The 25989-nt window shown below is 35.7% G+C and overlaps 1 protein-coding gene across 1 annotated transcript; it reads right to left on the reverse strand.

Moving 5' to 3' along the window:
- Positions 1 to 17946: 17946 nt before the first annotated feature.
- On the reverse strand, positions 17947 to 18873 carry LOC124993265 (olfactory receptor 5K1). The gene has a single exon (XM_047564991.1). It carries the CDS (start codon positions 18871 to 18873, stop codon positions 17947 to 17949), a length of 927 nt encoding a protein of 308 aa, XP_047420947.1.
- Between the last annotated feature and the right edge of the window lie 7116 nt (positions 18874 to 25989).

Raw genomic sequence — 25989 nt, forward strand, 5'->3', positions numbered from 1 at the left:
CAACGAAAAGCTGACCCACACAAGACCCGGTGTACTCTAGCAACTGGTCCTAAAGTTTGGATTTGGTAGAAGGTAATAACATTGCTCATTTTGAGCTTGCATGTAACAAGTCAGGGAAAGTATAACCATGGAAAAGAGAGGGGTACACTGTACTTTCTGTAGTGCTTTCAGGGCTTGTAGTTTGGAGTGGTTAATTAGGCCTCCATAAAGAAAGTGAATATTTTGATTGTGGTCTGCTTGTCATTTCATTCTCTTGCTTAAACTTGGAAAGAAAGAGGAGTGAGGGTTTGACATTAACCTCTACATAAGTCAGAAAATTCTTGAAGATGAACATGGAATGGCAGTGTCTATCAAATGAAGGTCAAATGCTTCTATTTCAATAAGTTGTCATGAAGGTAAATAGGGTATATAGGCAAAGATTTAGAACAGATCCTGAAACATGAGAGCTCAATAAATGCTACCTATTATTACCTGCAGGCCAACACAGTGCACCGGAGGAGGGTGGCTTTTGCCTAACCTGTGTGTCAGACATTTGTGCATAGGACTCTGAGCTATTGAGGCTTATTCTTGTGGCTGTTCTCCAGTGAGGAGGAGGCTGGTGTTGGGGAGAGTCTTTGGCTTTCAGTTAAGGTTTACTAAAAACAGCCTCTTTACTTATGCTAGTTAGCTATTCATGCCTCTCAAGGTGAAAGAATTTATACTTTTTAAGCTTACATTTTTTTTTTCCTGTCTCTCCAAGATGACTGCAGTAGTGTGAGACTTTTGGTCTTTCAATGATTGTGCTAACCATATCAATCTGTCATAATCTGATATTGTAGTACTATTACAGAGTATCTGATATTGGATAATTTATAAGGAATGGGAGTTTATTTCTTAAGTTTTGGAGGCTGTAAAGTTTAACACCAGCGAGTCAGCAGGTTCAGTGTCTGGTGAGGGTCTGATCTCTGCTTCCCAGGTGGTACCTTGACTGCTGCATCCACCAGAGGGGAGGTGGGCTGTTCCTTACATGGCATGAAAACAGAATGGCTGGAGAGGTCAAAGGAAAGCAAAGAGTGGGACACCAGCCATTTTATAAGGGCATAAATCCCACCCATGAGGATGATGCCCTCCTGGCCTAACCACCTCTTAAAGTCCCCACCTCTTAACATTGTCACAATGGCAATTAAATTTTGGCATGAGTTTGGGAGGGGACAAACATTCAAACTGTATACTGAGCTATTATGTTTTTAGAGCTCTGTTCTTTTGAGAGAAGTAATAGATGAATGATTAGAGCATTTGAATATATATAATTAATATATATGTGAAAATATAAAGGATATATAGGCTCTAGTTTATGATTTCCAATCTATTTTAATGCACCTGTATCAATTTAAGATATTTGCAGAACTGGAAACTTGACGATGAGAACCATGAGAGTAGAAATCTTAATCTGACTTATAGTGCACAGTGATTATACATGCCTGACATTTTTAAAAAAATGCCCAGTAAGTACATATAAAATGATGCACGAAAAAATAATATTTAGATTATGTAATTGTTTGACTTTTTTTTCCTCTAAAAATTAATTCTTTAGTCTGGTAAGCCATAATACTCATTTTTCAGTTTTAAGCACATAGATGTATACATTATTGTTCAATCCATGTACATTTATCTACCTATAGATAGCTATGTATACAGATAAATACATAATTATTAAATTTTGAGCTTTAGTGCTACCTCCCATCAGTCCTCAAAGGTGTAAAACATTAATTTCTTGGTATGTGTTTTCTTGGGAAAGTAAAACATTTATTATTTTAAAGATCAATATTTCCATCTAAGTAGGGGCTACATATTTAAACATGAAGTTAGTGACACAGAAGAAGAAATTGAGAGGAAGGGAAGTATTGTTGAGAATGAAGTTCCATTTAGTTTACTCGTGTGTATTTAATACCCTACAAATATCCTATACCATTTTCTTTCTTAAATAGCTTGCATTACATACATTCCTAAATAGCAGGGATTGTGCCTATGCAATTCTTTTACTGTGTAGCCCCATATTGGTTCTTAAACGAAGAGTAACTATATTCACTACATATTTTCTTGGTGATCACAAAAGGAATCTAAGATGCTTTGCAGGAGGGGATTAAGACAAGACAATGGAGAGCACTAACACAAGAGGACAGGCCTCAGCTTGCTGAGGAAATCATGCCAAAGGTGTCTTGTCTCTAGTAGAATCTCATAGCTGACCTCTCTACCAGAATTCTTGTCATAGTAAATTTTATGATAAATTTGTATTTTGAGATGATGTAAAAACTAAGAGTGCTCAGGTCTTGGAATTTTGAAGAGTTATACTTCTAGTTCAGCCAACATAAACTCAAAAGAAAATGTGTTTCAGGACCCTCCTACCACCCACTTCTAAGACTGCCTCTTTCTGTGGACTTAGGGTTCTCAGGCTGTCCAGCCTTCCAGGAATCTCAAGTTTGGGACATTATATGACCTGGGTCTCTGAGACTTAAGGGTTTCCTTAATATGTGCCTCATTCCTCTGGGCCGTTTCCTGTTGAAGACCTAGCAAAATAGATGAGCTCACTTGGGTTACTGAAATACCAAGTGACACCATCTGGGTAAGTTATGTGTGTAATAGTTGGAACTTCAAGACCTTAATCCTAATTTCTTGCTTCTTCTCTTTCTGCCTGCCTGCTTTTCTTCCCTCCCTCCCTTCCACTTCCTCCCTCTCTCTTTCTTTAAGTAGTTTTGAGCACCTCAGCTGTGGCCATGCATTATAATAGACCCTGGGAATATAGACTGCACCTCTGCCTTCATACAGAACATAGGCTGCTACTAGAAATAAAACAAAATACACACATATATTTTTTTAAATATGGATTCTTTCTGAATCCATGAATAATACCCCTCATCAATCAGTGTTGCTCATTGGGCAAGATAAAGATAAATATCTTGATCATATTTGTCTCAATTTAATATCCTAATCATATCATGTACTTGTTATAGAGATGGAGAAGCATTTTGGCTAGAATAGTTTGAGTGCTCCTCAAATTTCATTGCTTCATATACACATAGCGCTAGTCTATATATTTATATTTCAAAAATGAATAAATCAGTTTTCTCTGTCCTGTCCTAATTATGGTAACCTAAAGTACCTTATTTAGTCTATATTTTAGTTTATATTCTAGATTTATTGCAAACATTTAGAAGGTTTTTTCCCTACCCACTTTTTAAAGCTCAGGTCAGCAATCTTGGGCACTTGTGTTTGTTTAAATGTCCCATGTGCCCAACTGCATGTCCCAGTCAAAGGCTGTTTTCACTTTTTCTTATGTTCACTCTCTGGTTTAATGAAGATTAGTTTCACACAGAAACATATCTCGCGGTATGTTTTAAAAATTCCCAGTAGGTGTTTCTTTCAATAGAAATTTTTGGACTTTATCTCAGTTTTCTTTTATTTCATTTGTGTTCTTTTATCCTTTTCTTCTAAAGGGAGTATCAAACAAAACATACCAGTATATATTATCAGCATATGATTCATTTCTCCAAAATTATCATACTAATTTGATGATATGTACTTTACCACATTAGCATTTGCTTTCTTACCCTCATGAAAGGAAGCTGCCTTTCTTGTTAACTCAAACAGGACTAACAAGATTTTGTTCTCCTTGTTCTCTGAGTTTGATTTTGATTCACTGGCAAAGGCAAAACAAGATTATAACACAAACAGATGAACATAATTTAAATCAAATAAAATATTAAATTCATAGGTAATAAAAAGGGAACATACATTTATTTTAATGTATTAAATTGACTATTTTCTACCACCTTTCTATCAAGCTCATACCTAAACTCCCTGTTCAATAAGATGAAATAATTTCTTTAAAAAATGTATAGCTCAATAGTTATCTCTTTACTCTGTGAGATTTTAAAAATATGAATTACTGTATTTAGCATATTTATTATTATTTTTGTTTTTCATAACCCATTATATATAGATATATAGTTTCTCTCCATATATAGGGCTGTCAATGAATTAGTGAAATAGCCCTTCTGAGCCTTTTTTGGACATTTCTCTCCTTTTTAATGTTTTAACTGTAAAAGGTAAACTGAAATAATGAAAAATTGTTCAAATCATATATTTTATAATTTACAAGAGCAACATGGTAAATGTTTTTACTTGAAAGTAGGTATTAAATAATAAAGCATGATGACAGGAAATATTTTGTAATGCAAAATTCTACATTTAGCTGTTCAGAGGGAAGTAGAAAAGGGACTTAGTGAATGGGAGGGTTGGGGAGCAGCAGTGGAAAGTGAGGGAGAAGGTCAATGGAGTACAAAGAAAGGGTAGACATCTAGGTCAATGCAGGATATATTCATGTATTGAAATGTCACAGTGACACCCATTAATTTGTAAAATTAAATAATTTGCTTAAAAAAAAATCAACAAAAACATTTTCAGAGGGACCAGGTAGGTGGTATAGGAAGAACTAATTGTTGTCAGACAGGTCTCTCAACTTTTCAAGAAAAGTTAAAATTTGCTTTTATAAAAAATTATCCTGAGTTTCAAGTGTTTGAAATGAAATAATAATAATAAAACAATAACAACACTATTCTATTCTGCACTATAAGGGCTGAAGTCAACAATTTTGTGCAACTCTTGGGTGACCTCTTGTGATGTATTATATGATCACTGAGAATGTGAGTTTTATAATTAGACAGACTGAGGTCATATTACACAGACTACTGAAGGACATGAGTGAGTGACTCAGTCACAGGGGGCTTCATTTTCTTATCTGTCACATGGGATAATAATTCTACTTCTCACAGAATTCAAGTGAGTGTTAAATGAGGTAAGACTTACATATAGCTTAGCATAAGATGGACACACAATATATATCCAAGTCAATTTGGTGATGCTGATGGTGAAGGTGAAGATTTGGTATCTTTATTGACTTAAATAAACCATAAGAACTGACTCATGGTTTATGGGGGTGGAGTGGGAAGTTGAGAACATCTGAGGAACTTGTATATTAAAAAGTCAAACTCACTTGGATTTCACTGCTGTATTTTTTGTTTCATAACAGTCACCTTTCATTTACCCAGGGGCAAACAGAATTTTACAAAGAATAGGCAAGTTTGGTTGGTCCAACAAACTCAGCACTTGGTATATCCTCGCTCCTGCCCTGTGATCATTATCAGGTCTTTTGTAATCTTTTGTTAAGTTGTGGAAGATTGTATTAACCAAAGATGGTCAATATAGTAAGTCTCATCCACATGCATTTCTTATATTGTGATGTTGACACTTTCTCCATCAGGGGATCTATCTCTTCTTTCCCTGAATATGGATAAAATGTGACAGTCTCAATGATGAAAGTGAGGCAAAAGTGATGTTAAGTGATTTCTAAAACCGGGTCTTCAAAATGCCATGTATTCCTGTCTTGTTTTCTTGGTACGTTTGTTCTCAGAACATAGCCATGCTGCAAGGAAACTCAGATTTATTTATTTCTAGTACTACCATAATAATGCAACTACTAAGGACATGGCTTAAAACAATAAAAAAAAAAATCTGTCATTTCACAGTTTTAGAGGCTAGAGGTCTGAAATCAAGGTGCTGGCAGGGCCAAGTTCCCTTTGAAGCTCATAAGGGCAAGTCCTTTGTTTCTTCCTGACTTCTAATGGTACGCTGGAACTTTTGGCCTATAGATGCATTGAACTCAATTCTCCATCTTCATGTTTCCCTGCATTGTCTTTCCCTGTCTCTCTGTGTGTCCGAATTCCCCTTTGACTTAAAGGGTACCAATCTTATTAGATTAGGGCCCATCCTAATGACTTGACTTTAATTAACCCTGTAAATAAGGTCCCATTTTGAGGTACTGGGGATTAGAACATTAACATGTCTTTTTTAGGGGCCCACAACTCAATCCACAACACCAGTTAACAAGGAGAGGCCACATGTTGATGGAGATTCCATCTGACAGCCAGTAACCACTGCCATTCATGGATGTGAGGGAGCCTTTGAAATGACTCTCGTCCTAGCCATCATCTGACTGCAACTAAGTGACATGTTGAGCAAAACTTGCCTCAATGAGCATTAACCACGGTCAGAAACATAAATGATAATAACATAGCTATTGTTTTAAATAACCCAATTTTAGGATGTGCAGCAATAATAACTGGAACATATCATAGTGGGACAATAAAGAAGTTTCTCCCCAAAGAAGTCCAACATACTCTAGTTTGATCCTGTGGGTGGAGTAGTATGGGCCTGTTCTGGCATTTGTCAGGGCAAACATGTTAGGATGCCTTGAAGTCTCATTTCTTGACTTTCCTTATATGCGGCCATTAACATGCACCTTTTCATTTAGCCATGACTTGGCATATATGGGTGCTTATTCTCTTGCCATTTCTTAAAATGGTATATAGTTTTCTCAGGGAGTTTCTGATATTTTTGAAGGACACAGAAACCAAACAATGGAATTTCATGTTTGGAACTGATAGAGTCTTCCTCAAAAATGCTCTTAGTATCTTAGCACAAACATTGAAAATGGAAAGAAGCGAAATGTTCAAGCTAATGCAATAGAGTGTTTTAACAATTATCTTATTTTTATCAAAAAGAAATGCATATGCATAATTTTGGAAATCAGATCATTTTACATGGTTTAAAATGAAAAATAGTATCTATACCCTCATGTCAGTTCCTGCCCTCTCAACCATTCTTAACTCTTAACTGGTTTTCTGACTTTACTTTTTAAATTATGGAACAATATGCTTATATTGCTATTTAGTGGTTTTCCAGTAATAGATATCTATACAGTTCTTCCATGTAAAAGAAATATATAGCATTTCCACTAAATATCATACCTGTGCTCCAATATGCCTTTTTACTCCCCTCATCTCTCAATCAATCTGTCATAATTTTAATCAACTCAACAGACAACAGATATAGTCCTATGAATGAGAACTTATTATTTACAAACTTATTGTTTGTCATTTTATTTTTCTCTTATTCAAAATATTTTCCCTTGCATTAATCAGTGACTTTTTTTTGGCATGCTCATTTTCCACCATTTTTTCCCCAAACTTTTTTCCAAAAGTTGTATATTTTATCTCAAAACAGTAATGTGCCAGATTAAATGTTTAAATTGAGACTCTTTGGAGCACTGTTACTCTGCTCCAAGCTTGGTCTTCTGTTTTGTCTTGAGATTTTATTTCACAATCCTTTTGCAAATTCCCCTTACAGCTTTCTTACGTTGGACTCATTCTCTCCTGGATGTATTTCTTCTTTTTATTTTTTGAGTCCTTTTCTGTCTGTAAAAAAATATATATTTTTTATCTTAACTTTTATTAATAATTTGATGGTAATAGAATTTTATACTTGAAATATGCCTCAGAATTTTAAATGCATTTTTTTCTAACTAAGGCTTTGTAAGTTGTGATCACCTTATTAACTGATGACGTTTGACTTCCCGATCTTATTTTATGTCAAACTCTTGTTATTATTTTCATTTTCTGAAGTAATTTAGATCTTCCTTTGCCCCTGGTGTTCTAGTATTCACAATATGTTTTGATGTGGCTGTCGTTTTTCTTCCTTTCTTCTTCCCTTCTCTCTCTCATTTCCTCCCCCCTTTCCTTCCTGCCCGTCTTCCCTTTTCTTTTTTTATCTTTCTATAAAATTCCTGTTATTTGAATGTTAGAGTTTCTGAATATAAGCTTCTTGTCCTTATTTTAATTTGTAATATTTTTTTCTTTTTAACTTATTAGGTCATATTTATCATTTAACTCTTAAATTGATTTTTGAAAAATTTCCCTACTGTAATTTATAATTTTTGCATCATTTTTTGTATCTAAGTGTTTCTTTCTTATAACTTCTTGTATTTGCGATCTGTATATAATATTTTCTTCTTTCTTTGAGCATATGAATTATGACTTTTAAGTTTTATTTTATTACCTGATTTGTCCCTTTTTATTATGAAATCTCCGGAACCCTTCTTCTTTTCCAGGACTCCTGTGGGGTTGGTGAAGAGTGTCAGAGGTCCATATTGCACTGGATTTCTTCCCATGCCAAATCTTTTTGCCTTTCTTTCACAAGAGTTAATCTCAAGGGCATTTCCTTACATTTGTACATTAAACTCCAACTCAGAGCCTGTCTTCCTTCCCTGCACACAGTCCTGATACAGTCCATTTAGACAGGTTAAAATATAATCTGAGGATTATCATATTAAACTGAAGAATTTTTTATTTATTTTTTTACATTTACATAGGGTACTGATGTTTCTTTTTTTTCCCTTCCCCCCCACCCCTCCCACCCTTTTCCCTTTATACAGTCCTTCTTTCCTTCATTCTTACCGCTCTCCTTAGCCTAACTCTAAACCTAACCCTAAACCTAATGCTAACCCCTCCCACCTCCATTATATGTCCTCATCCGCTTATCAGCGAGATCATTCGTCCTTTAGTTTTTTGAGATTGGCTTATCTCACTTAGCATGATATTCTCCAATTTCGACCATTTGCCTACAAATGCCATAATTTTATCATTCTTCATTGCAGAGTAATATTCCATTGTATAAATATGCCACAGTTTCTTTATCCATTCATCAACTGAAGGGCATCTAGGTTGGTTCCACAATCTGGCTATGGTGAATTGAGCAGCAATGAACATTGATGTGGCTGTATCTCTGTAGTATGCTGATTTTAAGTCCTTTGGGTATAGGCCAAGGAGTGGGATAGCTGGGTCAAATGGTGTTTCCATTCCAAGCTTTCTGAGGAATCTCCACACTGCTTTCCAGAGTGGCTGCACTAATTTGCAACCCCACCAGCAATGTATGAGTGTTCCTTTTTCACCACATCCTCGCCAACACCTATTGTTGCTTGTGTTCTTGATAATCGCCATTCTAATTGGGGTGAGATGAAATCTTAGGGTAGTTTTGATTTGCATTTCCCTTATTACTAGGGATGTTGAACATTTTTTCATATATCTGTTGATTACTTGTACATCTTCTTCTGTGAAGTGTCTGTTCATTTCCTTAGCCCATTTGTTGATTGGATTATTTGTATTCTTCGTGTAGAGTTTTTTGAGTTCTTTATAGATTCTGGAAATTAGCGCTCTATCTGAGGTATGGTTGGCAAAAATATTCTCCCACTCTGTAGGCTCTCTCTTCACATTTCTGATAGTTTCCTTTGCTGAGAGAAAGCTTTTTAGTTTGAATCTATCCCAGTTGTTGATTCTTGCTTTTATTTCTTGTGCTATGGGAGTCCTGTTAAGGAAGTCTGATCCTAAGCCAACAAGTTGAAGATTTGTACCTACTTTTTCTTCTATAAGATGCAGGGTCTCTGGTCTGATTCCGCGGTCCTTGATCCATTTTGAGTTGAGTTTTGTGTAGGGTGAGAGATAGGGGTTTAATTTCATTCTATTGCATATGGTTTTCCAGTTTTCCCAGCACCATTTGTTGAAGAGGCTATCTTTTCTCCATTGCATATTTTTGGAACCTTTGTCTAGTATGAGAAAATTGTATTTATTTGGGTTTGTGTCCATGTCCTCTATTCTGTACCATTGATCTACCTGTCTATTTTGGTACCAATACCATGCCGTTTTTGTTACTATTGCTTTGTAGTAGAGTTGAAGATCTGGTATTGCAATACCCCCTGCTTCGCTCTTGCTACTGATGATTGCTTTAGCTATTCTAGGTTTTTTATTCTTCCAGATGAATTTCATAATTGCTTGCTCTATTTCTGCAAGGTACATCATTGGGATTTTAATTGGAATTGCATTGAATCTGTATAGCACTTTAGGTAGTATAGCCATTTTGACAATATTAATTCTGCCTATCCAGGAACATGGGAGATCTTTCCATCTTCTAAGGTTTTCTTTAATTTCTTTCTTTAGTGTTCTGTAGTTCTCATTGTAGAGGTCTTTCACCTCTTTTGTGAGATTGATTCCCAAGTATTTTATTTTTTTCGATGCTATTGTGAATGGTGTAGTTTTCCTAATTTCTCTTTCTGAAGATTCATCACTTATGTATAAAAATGCATTGGATTTATGAGCATTGATCTTGTAACCTGCTACTTTACTGAATTCACTTATGAGTTCTAAAAGTTTTCTGGTGGAATTTCCAGGTTCCTCTAAATATATAATCATGTCATCAGCGAACAGGGATAGTTTGAGTTCTTCTTTTCCTATTCGTATCCCTTTAATTTCTTTGGTTTGTCTGATTGCTCTGGCTAGAGTCTCAAGGACGATGTTGAATAGAAGCGGTGAAAGAGGGCATCCCTGCCTTGTTCCAGTTTTTAGGGGGAACGCTTTCAGTTTTTCACCATTTAGAATGATATTAGCCATGGGCTTAGCGTAGATTGCCTTTATAATGTTTAGGAATGTTCCCACTACCCCAATTTTTTCTAGTGTTTTGAGCATGAAGGGATGCTGTATTTTATCGAATACTTTTTCTGCATCTATTGAAATAATCATGTGATTCTTAACTTTAAGTCTGTTGATATGGTGAATGACATTTATTGATTTCCGAATGTTGAACCAACCTTGCATCCCTGGGATAAAACCCACTTGATCGTGGTGCACTATCTTTTTAATATATATTTGTATGCGATTTGCTAAAATTTTGTTGAGAATTTTTGCATCGATGTTCATTAAGGATATTGGTCTGAAATTTTCCTTCCTCGATGTGTCTCTGTCTGGTTTAGGTATCAGGGTGATATTGGCTTCATAGAACGAGTTTGGGAGGGTTCCCTCCTCTTCTATTTCATGGAGTAGTTTGAGGAGTATTGGAATGAGCTCTTCTTTAAAGGTTTTGTAGAACTCGGCTGAGAACCCATGTGGTCCTGGACTTTTCTTTGTTGGTAGGCTTTTGATGACCTCTTCTATTTCATTGCTTGAAATTGGTTTATTTAGGTTGTATATGTCCTCCTCGTTCAGTTTAGGTAATTCATATGTCTCTAGAAATTTGTTGATGTCTTCGAGGTTTTCTGTTTTGTTGGAGTATAGATTTTCGAAATAGCTTCTAATTATGTTTTGTATTTCACTCGTGTCTGTTGTGATGTTTCCTTGTTCATTCTGAATTTTAGTAATTTGAGTTTTCTCCCTCTTTCTCTTTGTTAGTGTAGTTTATCAATTTTATTTATTTTTTCAAAGAACCAACTATTTATTTTGTTAATTTTTCCAATTGTTTCTTTTGTTTCGATTTCGTTGATTTCGGCTCTGATTTTAACTATTTCCTGTCTTCTACAACTTTTGGTATTGGTCTGCTCTTCTTTTTCTAGCGCTTTGAGCTGTAGTGTTAAGTCGTTTATTTGTTGATTTCTACTTCATTTTTTGAATGCACCCCATGAAATAAATCTTCCTCTAAGTACTGCTTTCATAGTGTCCCAGAGATTTTGATATGATGTGTCTTTGTTCTCGTTTACTTCTAAGAATTTTTTTATTTCCCTCCTGATGTCTTCTGTTATCCATTCATCGTATAATAGTGTATTATTTAGTCTCCAAGTATTGGAGAAGTTTCTGTTTTTTATTCTGTCATTTATTTCTAATTTCAATCCATTATGATCTGATAGAGTACAAGGTAGTATCTCTATCTTCTTGTATTTGCTAACAGTAGCTTTGTGGCATAAAATATGGTCTATTTTAGAGAAGGATCCATGTGCTGTTGAGAAGAAAGTGTATTCGTTCTTTGTTGAATGGTATATTCTATATATGTCTGTTAAGTCTAAATTGCTGATTGTGTTGTTGAGATCTATAGTTTCTTTATTCAATTTTTGTTTGGATGATCTATCCAGTGGTGAGAGAGGTGTGTTAAAATCGCCTAGTATTATTGTGTTGTGGTCTATTTGAATTCTGTAATTGAGAAGGATTTGTTTGACGTACGTGGATGAGCCAATGTTTGGGGCATAGATATTTATGATTGTTATGTCTTGCTGATTTATGCTTCCCTTAAGCAGCATGTAATGTCCTTCTTTATCCCTTCTGACTAGTTTTGGTTTGAAGTCCACATTATCTGAGATGAGGATGGATACTCCAGCTTTTTTGCTGTGTCCGTGTGCATGGTATGTTTTTCCCCATCCTTTCACCTTTAGTCTATGGGTGTCTCTTTCTATGAGGTGAGTCTCTTGCAGGCAGCATATTGTTGGATCTTTCTTTTTAATCCAATCTGCCAGTCTGTGTCTTTTGATTGATGAATTCAGGCCATTAACATTCATGATTATTATTGTGATATGATTTGTATTCCCAGTCAATTGACTCATATTTGTTTTTGACATGATTTGGTTTCTCCTTTATTTGGCTATTCCTTTAGGCTAGCGCCTCCTGTTGCTGATTTGCATCGTTGTTTTTCATCTCTTCCTCATGGAATATTTTGCTGAGAGTGTTCTGTAATGCTGGCTTTCTTTTTGTAAATTCCTTTAGCTTTTGTTTATCATGGAAGGATCTTATTTCATCGTCAAATTTGAAGGTAAGTTTTGCTGGGTATAAGATTCTTGGTTGGCATCCGTTTTCTTTCAGGACTTGGTAAATGTTGTTCCAGGCCCTTCTGGCTTTTAGGGTCTGGATTGAAAAATCTGCTGATATTCTTATTGGTTTCCCTCTGAATGTAATTTGATTCTTTTCTCTCGCGGCCTTTAAAATTCTGTCTTTATTTTGTATGTTAGGTATTTTCATAATAATGTGCCTTGGTGTGGGTCTGTTGTAATTTTGTATGTTTGGAGTTCTATAAGCCTCTTGTACTTGGTTTTCCATTTCATTCTTCAGATTTGGGAAATTTTCTGATATTATTTCATTGAATAGATTGTTCATTCCTTTGGTTTGTTTCTCTAAGCCTTCCTCAATCCCAATAATTCTTAAATTTGGCCTTTTCATGATATCCCATAATTCTTGTAAATTCTGTTCATGATTTCTTACCATCTTCTCTGTTTGGCCAACTTTGCTTTCAAGATTAAATAATTTGTCTTCAATGTCTGAGGTTCTGTCTTCCAGGTGCTCCATTCTATTGGTTATGCTTTCTATGGAGTTTTTAACTTGGTTTATTGTTTCCTTCATTTCAAGTATTTCAGTTTGCTTTTTTTTTCAGTATCTCTAACTCTTTATTGAAATGATCTCTTGCTTCCCGTATTTGGTCTTTTAACTGTTGATTGGTGCGATCATTTAATGCCTGCATTTGCTCTTTCATCTCCTCCTTCAGTGCCTGCATTTGCTCTTTCATCTCCTCATTAGCTTCCCTGATCGTTTTAATTACGTACATTCTGAACTCCCTTTCTGACATTTCTTCTGCTGTGCTGTCATTGGGTTTTATTGATGTAGTATCTAGGTTTGTTTGGGACATTTTCTTCCCTTGTTTTCTCATATTGGTCAGTTGTCAGTGGGACCCTGAGATATTGCAGTTTTCCGCTATTGGCTTATAGTGTCCCGGTAGATTTCCAGTGTATCACCTCCCAGCCTTCAGTAGCCTGATGTCTTGGAGGAATCTGATAAAGCAGCGTATCCGAAGAAAACTGCCCCTAGCCCCCTACTGGTTCCACGATTTGGAACTGGCTCTGTGCTGAAATGCTCTCACTGTGGGCCTGCACCGTGCAGCTGGCCGTGTGGGAGGAGCTCACTGCCGGAGTGTGGAAGGCTACCTTGGGAAGACTCTAGCTGCCCTGCCCGGCTCCAATAAGCCACCTCTATCTGGGCCTGCCCCCCGGGCCGAGCTTTACCCAGTGGGCAGACTCACCCGTGGCTCTATTTCAGTCCGAGTCTCTCAATGCCTCCCCTTCTTAACTCCTGGGTTCTGGAGCGACAGGGGGTGCAGTCTCCCTCTAGGCCGCCATCTTGGATTGCCCCGAGAAGAGTTCCTGCAGCCGGAGTGGGCAGAGCCGCCTGAAGAGGTGTCTGACTGCCCTGCCCTGATCCCAGAGGCTATTTGCGGATCGAGGCTCTCCGTTGGTTCGGGGGCTTGTGGCTGGTTCTATGTAGAAAGTCTCTCACTGGGCGGTCAGCTCCGAGAGGCTAGCCTTGAACGGCACCTCCCACCACAGGGGTCCAGACTATTTGGGGAAGTCTCTGGCTGCCCTGTCTGGACCCTGAATCTGCTTGCGTGCCAGAGTACGCTTAGCTGCACTGGCTTCGGGACTCGGAGCTTGTTCTGGTCAGAAAGGCTCTCACCAGCGGGCCAGTTCCGTTCCGAGAACCTGGAGAAGCTGGCTGTGTGGGCGGGGCCCACCGCCGGAGTGCGCCGGGCTGCCTGTGGATGACTCTAGCTGCCCTGCCCGGCTCCGATAAGCCACCTCTATCTGGGCCTGCCCCCCGGGCCGAGCTTTACCCAGTGGGCAGACTCACCCGTGGCTCTATTTCAGTCCGAGTCTCTCAATGCCTCCCCTTCTTAACTCCTGGGTTCTGGAGCGACAGGGGGTGCAGTCTCCCTCTAGGCCGCCATCTTGGATCGCCCCGAGAAGAGAGCCTGCAGCCGGAGTGGGCAGAGCCGCCTGAAGAGGTGTCTGGCTGCCCTGCCCTGATCCCAGAGGCTGTTTGCGGATCGAGGCTCTCCGTTGGTTCGGGGGCTTGTGGCTGGTTCTATGTAGAAAGTCTCTCACTGGGCGGTCAGCTCCGAGAGGCTAACCTTGAACGGCACCTCCCACCGCAGGGGTCCAGACTACTTGGGGAAGTCTCTGGCTGCCCTGTCTGGACCCTGAATCTGCTTGCGTGCCAGAGTACGCTGAGCTGCACTGGCCTAACTGAAGAATTTTTAATGTTATGACTCTAGAGATGGCCTACAACCACTATATTCTGCTTCTCTAATATTTCAACAATATCACTTATGATATGACATTTAAAATTATGTAATGAGATAGACTGATTGATAAAACAGATCTTTTCCACACAGTGCCAACCGCAGAGCACTTGTGCAGAAGTGGAAATGAGTGGGAAATGAGCAGGAATTGAAGACTAATGTCATCCTAAAAGGAAAGATCTGGAAAGGAATTAAATGGTGAGCCTATAGGTGAGTGTGTAGAATAAATAGTCTCAGGGTCATCAAACTGTATAACAAGATAACTTGACAGTTCAGTCAGATAACAAAAAGTAGCAAGGATTCAAGTAAAACTTGTATGATTAAAATGTAAAAAGAAAGTGTAGGAAGTATTAAAAATAACTACAAGTGTTAATCTATGATGAAATAATATGATATTAACTGATAAGTCACAGAGCCATTTTCACCACACAGCCCTCAACATGCCGGTCTCTGAAGTGATACTGCTGCTAGGGATATGCGAGCATTGTCATAATACATGAATATTCCTGAATAAACTGACCATGTATATAGAATTACTTCCCTCTTAAATACCCCTCCCTGCTTCACCCATTGTGCTGATGTGTTACCTATGATTTTCTGCTCTAATAAACATTACTGAAGCTCAGAGTGAAATGATTAGGAAGACTGAAGGGATATCATGAAGTCAAAGAAATGTTGGAGAACTGCTTGAACAAAAATGTATAGCCCAGTTAACAATAGAGTCTGGTAGAGTTAAAATTATTAAAATGTGAATAAACTACAAGTGAGGAAATTATTTTAAATAGAAAAGAATTAGTACAATTAATAACTAAATGAGAATCTTGAAAAAATTAGAGGACCCTTTGGATAATTTTACAAAATTATTACTGCTGCTGCTGCTGCTGTTGCTGTTGCTGCTGCTACTATCACTATAGTAATAAAAATCAACTCAAAAGTTTAATTAAAGGGTTATCATATATCATACTTTATTCTTCTGGAAGTAGTACCAAGGAGAACCCTGTATACTTGATTTATTCTTTTTTAAATTTGTGCACATTTGTGATTATAACTAGAATTTAGTTAAATGTGAGATAATATATTTATTTCCAAATTTTGTTTAAAATAAAATAAAGTTCTAAACAAAATTTCTTCCCCCCCCTATTTACTATAAAATACTGATCAAGATTCTTACAGAATTCATTTGATAAGATTTCTTTCTTTCTATACATAGTAATCCTCAGATAATGTCTGTAATTCTGTTTTCTCCAGTGACATTTATTACCATTTCATATAGCAGCAGATTTAGGAAGCATTTCTAATGATGTGAGAGCTAGGAATCATTGTAAAAATAAGAATTAATTGCTTTCAGACAAATGGAAGAAGAGTTCTATTGGAAAGAGAGGAAGAGTTGGTATTCACTGAGATGTGGATCTGTAACTTAAATTCCCAGGGGTTTTCCTGGGAATGGAGGTGGTGTGAAAATACCCAGAGAATTGGGAGGAAGCGTTGTAGAAATAGTGCTTTCTGTGGAGAAACAAAAAACATTCAAAGCATGACATTGTATTGTCATTGTGTGGCATCAGAAGCACAAAATCAAAGTCCTTCATCTTTTCCTGGACACAGAGGAGAGGAGGTCAGGAACCTTTACTTAGAAATTAGGGGACAACAAGCTAGAGAAACCAAACCAGCAAAATTTAAGCCTTGTGGACTTGGACAAGCAGATTTTTTAGCTGAAAATTAGTGCAGCCTGGGTACTAGACATGGATGTGGATATCCAAAACGACAGTGGCATAAAGAAATAACCAGAGGGTCAGCTAGGATCCAACATCTCAGAGTACTACAGCTTGGACAGAGGTCATCTGAATCAAATGACACATGTACAAAATGCCACAATGTAAGGCAAAAACCTACATTTACATGCAACCAAAAAAGAACAGAGATGAGGATGGGAAAAATTCTAAATTGATGAGTTTAATTTGAATGAATTATGGAAATCTTGAAATGTCTATATATAACTGGAATAACCAAGGTTAGGTTTTTCTGGAATTTATAAAAAGCAACGAGGTGGCTATCTTTTTTTCACTCATGAATTTGGGAATTGGAAATGTATCTTCTTCCCCATTGCTTCTTCTTAACAGTCTCAACATGTTGATTTTCTCTGTGAAATCATTCTCTGGTGGGTGGCTAGCCTGGAATGCTGCATCGACCTGACAGCTGACTTCTGGAAATTTAGATGTGACCCCAGAGCATTGAGAGGAAGTGGGAGGGGGAGTTTTTGTTTTATTCCATGTGGGTCTTCCTTTACCCAGAAGTTAGCAATGAAAATCTCGACAATGTTCTATTATTTTAGGAGATCACTGCTTCTACAGGTCACTTCTTCTACATAGCTGGATCTAAGTAAATATATGATGAGTGAGTAATTGGAAAGTAATTCTTTGTGATGTCACATTAAGATCATTAAGTCCTTTCACATGCTCTAACTTCTGGCTTTGCAATGAGGAAAAGAAAAAAAAAGAATTGTTTTAAATAAGTCTTTTCCACAACCCAACAAGATACTCTTCCTCATATCTCTATGTAATACGCCTTTTCCTCACCTCTCAGAAAGGAGCACAGTGAAGTTTTGGCTTGACTTATGGACAAGGAAGCTCCTCAGATTTTACACCAGGTTTGACTGTTTGTCTAGAACTTTGTGTATCCTCAGTGTGCATGTATTTAATATACAAATATATATATGAATACATAAATATAGAGGTATGTGTGTATCTTCTCTTGAAGATTGACATTCTGTGTTTAATCATTTAACTACATGACTTCAATTTTTAATTATAGTTCATTTTTATTTGACACATTTATTTACTCACCACATACAAAACTGACTAAATTATTTCCCCTAAAATGCCATTGTAAGTACTAGTTTGCTTTTGTCTTTTGGGTACAGATTATCACTGTAGCTGACACAGTCCATGAGCTTGGAAGCATCTTAGGTTGATTCTTAAATAGTTTCGAAGACAGCTTTTGATTTTTGTTTTCTTCTCTCAAGATTCAGCATTCTATATATTGTTACCATTTACATTTTACTTCACAATTTGATTGCATTTTGATGTATTGTAATTATTACCTGCCATTTGTGCTTATTTTCTGTCATTCCACATGAAGGTTATTGCTTCATTTATAACATTAAGCTGCAGTAGATGACATTGGTTTCAAACTTTCTCAAGATTACTTTTTCTTCAGAATTTTTCTCAAGACACGTATTACTTCTGTATTTCTCAGGCTATAAATGAAAGGATTTAATACAGGAACTATTATTGTAAATAAGACACCAGCAGGAATATCTTTATCTCCTTCTTCAAGTAAATTTGGTCTGATATACGTGAAGAAAATAGATCCATAGAATAGAGACACAGACAAAAAATGTGAGGCACAGGTGGAAAAGGCTTTGATCCTTCCCTCCTTAGATTTCATTTTGAAAATTGTAAAAACAATGTAGACATAAGAAATTAAGACACTACCTATCGTGAAGACTTGAATGGAACCTGCAAAGACAAAGAGTACAAGTTCATTGACATACGGGTCAACACAGGAGAGTCTGTACAAAGGAAGAATATCACAGTAAAAGTGGTTGATGTGATGAGACCCACAGAAAGCTAACCTCAGTAGTAAACCTACATGAATCATGGAGTGCAGGTTTCCAGCAATGAAGGCTCCTGTGGTCATCTGAACACAGAGTTTCTTTGACATCATGCTGTGGTACTGCAGGGGGCTGCATATGGCCACATAGCGGTCATAGGCCATTGCTGCCAGAAGAAAGCAGTCTGCAGTTTCCACAGTGCAAAGAATATAAAACTGTGCCATACATTCATAAAGGGAAATTTTTCTGTCCTCAGAAAAGAAGTTCTCTAGCATCTTAGGAGTAATAGCACAGGCACAACAGGAATCCACCAGAGCCAGGTTACCCAGAAAGATGTACATTGGTGTGTGAAGTTGACGCTGTGTGAAAATCAAGGCCACCAAACCTAGATTCCCCACCATGGTGATCAGATAGATGACAAAAAACACCACAAACAGAAGGGCCTTCAGGTCTGGGTGGTCTGTAAATCCTGTGAGGACAAACTCATTTTTCATGGTATGATTTTCTTCAGTCATTCCTAACTTCTGTGGGAAAAAAGTGGGAAATAAAGCATTAGTTTATGACAAGTCCAAAACATTATTGATCTCTCTCTCTTTTTTTTAATGGAAAAATTGATCATTATTTTTTTTATTGTAAACAAATGGGGTACAACTTGTTTCTCTGGTTGTACATGAAGCAGAGGCGTATCATTTGTGTAATCATACATTTACATAGGGTAACGGTGTTTAATTCATTCTGTTAATTTTCCTTCCTCCAACCCCTTGATCTCTCTTTGACTCAAAGGAAGAGAAGCATTTTGCACAATGGTACCACATTTCACCTGGACTTTGGTGAGGACCCAGTTCTGAGGTAGAATCCAACTTTCCAGGCTAAAAACTTCTTTGTTCACTTACTGAACATTTTCCCAGCCTATTTTTAGGGAAATTTACAATTGAATGCACAAGGATGGCTTTAAATATCGAGGCATATTCAGGATATTCCTTCATGATCATTGGGTAAAGCTAATTCATAAAACAAGTGTCAGCAATTTGATCAGCGTTCCCAAACAAGTACAACGAACATATATGTGATGATTAAGAATTTGTTTAAAAGACTATTGTTGTCCACCAATTTCAAAGCAGCATTGTTCACAATAGCCAAAAGGTAGAAGTAACCCAAATGTTCATAGATTGATGAACGTATAAAGTGTAATATACTCATATAATGAAGTATTCAGTGTGCAAAACAAATGAAAATTTGACACTTGTTATAACATAGATGAACCTTGAAGACTTTATGCTAAGTGAAATAAACCTGAAACGAAGGAGAAATACTATATATATTACTTACATGAGATGCCTGAGTAGGTGACTTTATAGTAACGAAATAGAGAATGGTAACTGCCAAGGGGAAGGAGGGAGGGAGTGAAACTGTTGTTCGATGGTTCTATAGTTTCAGCTTGAGAAATAGAAAAGGTCTGAAGATGAATGGAGATGGTGGTTGCATAATAATGTGAATGTATTAAAAATTTCCTACAAATTTTAACAATTTCATTTGCATTTTCTGATAATTTATTATCTTCATTACTAGTGGAGTAGATGCTTTATAATGCTATTGGATAAAGATATTTATACTTTGGAGGTGGGGTGGGGAGGAAGAGCAATGTGAATGGTAGTAGGGAGATGAAATATGGAGGAGAGGAAAGACAAAATATGCTTTTTGTTGTAGTGAAAAACTTCCAGGTTACTTATAATACCATTTGCACATGGAAGGTAAAATTATTCATGTGTTCATGTGTATGAAATTTTAATTTTATGAAAAATATTGAAAAAATCTTAAGGGTTAGAAATAAAAATTCAATTTTGCAACAATATGTCAAAAATGTATAAAATCAAATGCCAACACAAATTGGGAGATTATTTATAATGCATAGAATAGTGTTTCTATCATTTTATTCTATGGAAAACTTACGCAAATAATATCGATAATCACTAGAAGGTAGGTAAAAGATAACAACAGAAAGATCTCAGAAGAAAATTTTCTTATCCAGTTAAGAATGTTTAGCTTCATTACTCATCAGAAATATCATTTGAAACAGCTATGAAATTGTATTTACTTTGCCTATCAGGAGTTTAAAGAAAAATTTTTTTAAGGAAATGATAATTTATAGTGTTGTGTAGAATACAGTGAAATGGAACCCTATTTGCATTCCCGGTAAATAATCTTAGGACTGTTATTTCATAAATTGAATAAATTGATACAATTATTGTCAGAGAATTTGATATTAGATTAAGGGCACTCCTAAAAGTTCACAATCATTGACCAATAAGAATGAGTCTGTCAGAATGAAATAATTAGAAACTCAAAAAAGGCTTCTATATAGTTATGGTTATTATAATGTCACTTTGTAAAAAATTAAAAACACTTAAATGATGATTAGTAAATGTCAACCATCCATATGAGGGTGTATTGTACAATCATTAAAAATCGTGTTTACTTAGAATATTTCATGAAATGGTAAAATAGACAAAAGAGAAAATTTTATGTAAAAAATAATCCTAAATTTCAAATAAATATTTATGTATGAAGGTGAAAGAAAGATAGTATGGGAACACATCAAAATGTTAATACTAGATTTTGTCTGTGTAATGAAATTATACATCGTTTTTTCTTCTTTATGTTTTGCTCTTCTTTCAACTCTCTACTGTTATTTTACTATTATGCTTATAATCAGAAAACCAAAACTTTTTTAAGTAAATCAAATCATATACTCTAAGGACTGCTATATTTTATGATAAGTCCATAATAAGAACAGGAGATTAAACAAATATTTTCTGCACTTTACAATTCTATAATGGATAACATCACAGTGCCTGATCTAGTTCTGTGATAATGGCATTAATTCTTAGAAAGAATAATCATTTAATGACAACATTCAGGCATCTCAAACCATCCAGGAGTACATTCACATCTTGTAGAAGGCATTCCTAATTTCACTTACCTATGTGAAAAGCAATATCCAAAGTGTCAACTTTTACTCTTTGAATCATCAACTGTTTCCATGATCTCCTAAGATTCTATGATGATCACATTTAATAAAACTTCAGGATATTTATTGAACTTTCATTATTGACCCCATCACATGTGTCCCATAGACAAAGAACTCTAACATTTTGGGGAATGTTTTATTTCAGTTTATTTTAGTAACTGTGAGAATCATTTATTCATTGGCCTAATATTTATTGAATAACTGCTTGTGCTTCCTAATTTCTTTAGATGGTCAATTGACCCTCCTAAACATTTCTAGACATAAGTTTCCTGGCAGTCATTGACCATAACTACACTCCAAGTTTCAGGAACACAGAAAAAGAGATTTGGGAAGATATAGAACGTTTTCTTCTTCATTAAAAAAAAATGTTATTGACTTTAAACTCTCGGATTATTTGGGGTGATACATTTAAGGACAATATTTTAAAAAGTGAAACTTTGAAGTCGACATTATTTGAATTGTTTTTCATTTTGTGCCTTACCCTTGCCAATTTGAAGTCATATGACATAATTGATGAAACAGAAATAAGTTTTGTACTGTTATTTTATTTCTCTAAGAATCAAAAGAGAAAATAGAAATCTCCCTAAAATTATTCTGGAGATTTAAAGGACTAGTTGAAATTATATTTCTTGATAATCTAATTTGTTTAATACATAAGGAATGACCATCACAAAGTTTAAATTCTGTTTCATTGTGGAGGCTAATAATACATTTCATTTACTATACAAACCACATAATTTAAAGAAATTTTATAAACTTCAACAATGTGTACCACTGTTATTATGAAATATAAATTTATTTATTTTTTGGTATATTTAGACTTTTCTTGAATTCAGAAATGATATGAATGAATGGTAGATTTTTCTGGTGCTTACATAATAGATTTCAGAGTAAAGGGAAGACTTCAAGGATCTTAAAAAATAGAAAAATTAGAATTGTAAGGAAAAACTCCTAAAGAATGTAGAAAAATGTATGGTTTTAGTAGTTAGCGTTTCTAGTAAAAAAAGAGTTTAAATTCTTTCTCACCTGTGTTTTCTGTATTTTATAGAGACCAAATGATTGCTTGATGGATGTTAGTTTTTAAAGTAGCTCCAGCAATAAACTTTTCTTGTGATTATTTAGGAGAATATTTCTAAAACAAGTCAAGGATAATATTTATGCCATTGGTAAAGAGTGGTTTAAATGTTAAAAATAATTCTAAGGGGATTTACTTGGCATTGACATCAGAGACCCAATGGCATTGACTTTGGAGACCCAATGTTCTGAACATCATAGCCATACTAAATTGGAAAAATTAAGTGTATCCTTTGAGACTTAGTAAGGCAAACACCCATTTGTTAAAAATTTTAGGGATTGTGCATTGGTTTTAATTCATTTGATTTTGGATCATTTATCCTTACCTTCAATCTGAATACAAAATCCTAAGTGGAAAAAAAACTTTCCACCCAGAAGTGGTTAGCAAAGGCTTCGTGGAGGAAGTGAGAACTAATGTATGATTGGTTGCTTCCTAGGGGAGAAAGTGTGGTGTGATTAGAGGTTGGTAAGAGCCACTTCTTTTTTTTTTTTTTTTTTTTTTTTTATTCATATCAGTGTTTTATTTCAGGAGCTCTTCCTTAATTTTATTTGTTTTTAATTGACAAAAATGCATATATTTATTGTGTATAACATGAAATTTTGACATATTTGTCAATTGTGAAATGGCTCAATCTTATTAATTATTATATGCATTGTCTCTTGCACTTTCTTTTTTTGTGGTGAGAACATTAAAAATCTACTCAGCAATTTCCAAGTATAAAATACATTATTATAAAATACATTCCCATTACTGCACAAGAAATCAACTGAAATTGTTCTTTGGATCTACCTGAGAATTTATATTATTTGACTAGTATCTCCACTGCCTTCTGTGTTTTCCAATTTCCCAACACAACAAGCCTCCCCATTACCCTCGCCCCTGTTGTGCTCTGTAATGGGGATTGAATCCAGGGGCACTCTTCCACTGAGTCATATCTCCAGCCCCCTTTTATTTTTTATTTTGAGACAGGGTCTTGCTGAATTTCCAGGCTGGCCTCAAACTTGTGATCCTTTTTCTCTGATCTCCGGAGCTGCCAGGATCATTGGAATGTGCCATTGTGGCTGCCTAACCAATAGGCTTCAGCTCTGAGTTCCACACGTACACGTTCTACATATGAGGTCAAGTGATATTTGTCTTTCTGCTCCTGGCTTCTGCCCACAACATAATGACCTCCAGGTTCATACATATTGTGACAAATAACAGAATTTCCTTCTCAGACTGAATAGTATTTTATTATGTATATATACTATTTTTTCTTTATCCATTCATCTGTTGGCAGACATTTATGTTTATTCCATATCTCAGCTATTGCAAATAATGTAATGAACATGTGATTGCAGATGTATCTTAGAGTTACTGATTTTATTTAATATATATTCTAGCAGTGGGATTGCTAAATTGTATGATAATTCTATTTTTTTAAAAAATTTTTGGGGATCCTCTATTGTTTTCTAAAATGGCTATACCAATTTACATTCTCACCAGAGTATACAATTCTCTTTTCTCTGTACTGCAAATGCAAACTCACAGGTGTTAAGTCATATCTCCTTTTGGTTTTATTCGCAATTGCTTGATGTTTGGTGATATTGAACATTTTTCCCTATGTACTTGGTCATTCATATACATTCCTTTGAGCAATCTTTTTTTCAGGTCCTTTGTCAAATTTGTAATCAGGTTATTTATTTTCTTACTACTGAGTTTGAGTTCATTTCACTCTGTTTATTGGTATTTTAATTTTTTCAGAAACCTTTTAATTTAATGCAGTCCCATTTGTCTATTTTTCTTTTTTGCTAGTGCTTTTGGTTTCATGTTTTTTAAAAAATCATTGCTTAGACCAACGTTATGGAGATTTTCCTGTGTTTTTTTCTATTAGTTTTGTAATTTTATGTCTTATGTTTAAGCAATCTATTTTGAGTTAATTTTTGCTTATGATGTGAAATAATATTCTTATTTTATTCTTATCATGTGGATATTCAGTTTTCCCCAGACCATTTCTTGAAGAGACTACTCTGTCAAAAATCAGCTGATCATAAATACATGTATATATTTCTGGACTCTTTATTCTGTCCCATTGGTATATGTCTGTTTTTATGACAGTATTGTGTTATTTTGATTATTGAAGTTTTGTAATAGATTTTGAAATCAAGTAGTGAAAAATGTCTAACATTGTTCATTTTACTCAAAATTTCTTTGGTTGTTTTTGGTCTTTTTGTGTTTCTTGAAACTAGCTTTTTTTCCCCCTAATTGTGAAAATATTGGAATTTTGAATAGTGATTGCACAAAATCTATAGTTAGTTCAAGGTAGTGTGCATGTTTGAAGATTAACATTAATTCTTTCAGTCCATTGACATGGGATATCTATTTATTTTTGTCATCAACTTGTTTCATCAGTATTTTATGGTTTTCATTACTCTCATTCATCTCCTTGGGGAATGTTATCGTTTGGATGTGGTGTCTCCCAAAAGTTCATGTGTGAGACAATGCAAGAAGGTTCTGAGGAGAAACGATTGGATTATAAGAGTATTAACCCAATCAGTGAATTAATCCCCTGATAGGGATTAACTGAGTGGTAATTGAAGTGGTGGCTGGAGGAGGAGGGAATTGGGGCGTGGCTTTGGGGTATACATATTTTTATCTGGCGAGTGGGGAGTGAAGTCTCTCTCTGCTACCTTATCACCAAAATGTGAGCTGCTTCCCTCCCACCCTCTCCTGCCATGATATTTAGCCTCACCTTGAGTCCCAAGGAATGGAGCCCACCTTCTATGAAATGAGACCTCTGGAAATGATGAGTTCTCAAACTCTTCCTCCTCTACAATTGTTCTGGTAAGATCTTTTAGTCATAGCAGTGAAATCGCTGACTAAAACAGGTAAATTTAATCCCAAGTATTTTATTTTGTGATGCTATTTTTTAAGAATTTTTTTGTAGTTGTAGATGGACAGCATACTTTTATTTATTTTTGTATGCGGTGCTAGGGATTGAATCCAGTGCCTCACACATGCTAGGCAATCGTTCTGCCTCTGAGCTACAACCCCAACCCCTTTGTAATGCTATTTTAAGTGAGTTTATTTTTTTCCAGTTGTTAATGTATTGAAACACTATTGACTTTGTAAGTCGATTTTATATCCTGCAACCTTACGGAATGAGTTTGATAGTTCTAATAGTTCTTTAATGGATTCTTTAGGATTTTCTATGTATAAGATTATGTTGTCTACAAACAGATAATTGCACTTCTTTCCTTCTCTATGAATGCCTTTTATTTGCTGTTCCTGTTTGACGGCTCTGACTAGGACTGCCGGATCTTTATTATATAGAAGTGGTGAAGGTGGACATTCTTGTCTTGTTTTTCATCTTTGAAGAAAAGCTTTCAGCTTTTCACCATTGAATATTATGTTACCTCTGGGCTTGTTATACATGGTCTTTATAAGGTTGGGGTACAATCTTTCTATATCTAAATTGTTGAGAATTTTATCATGAAATAGGTTGCATTTTGTCAAATGCTTTCCCTTTATCAAATAATTTTAATTTGC

The sequence above is a fragment of the Sciurus carolinensis genome, chromosome 9 (assembly GCF_902686445.1).
Source record: "Sciurus carolinensis chromosome 9, mSciCar1.2, whole genome shotgun sequence".
Lineage (NCBI taxonomy): Eukaryota > Metazoa > Chordata > Mammalia > Rodentia > Sciuridae > Sciurus > Sciurus carolinensis.

Excerpts from the sequence above, each read along its gene's own strand:
- LOC124993265 (XM_047564991.1), bottom strand. The coding sequence starts at position 18,873 with ATGACTGAAGAAAATCATACCATGAAAAATGAGTTTGTCCTCACAGGA.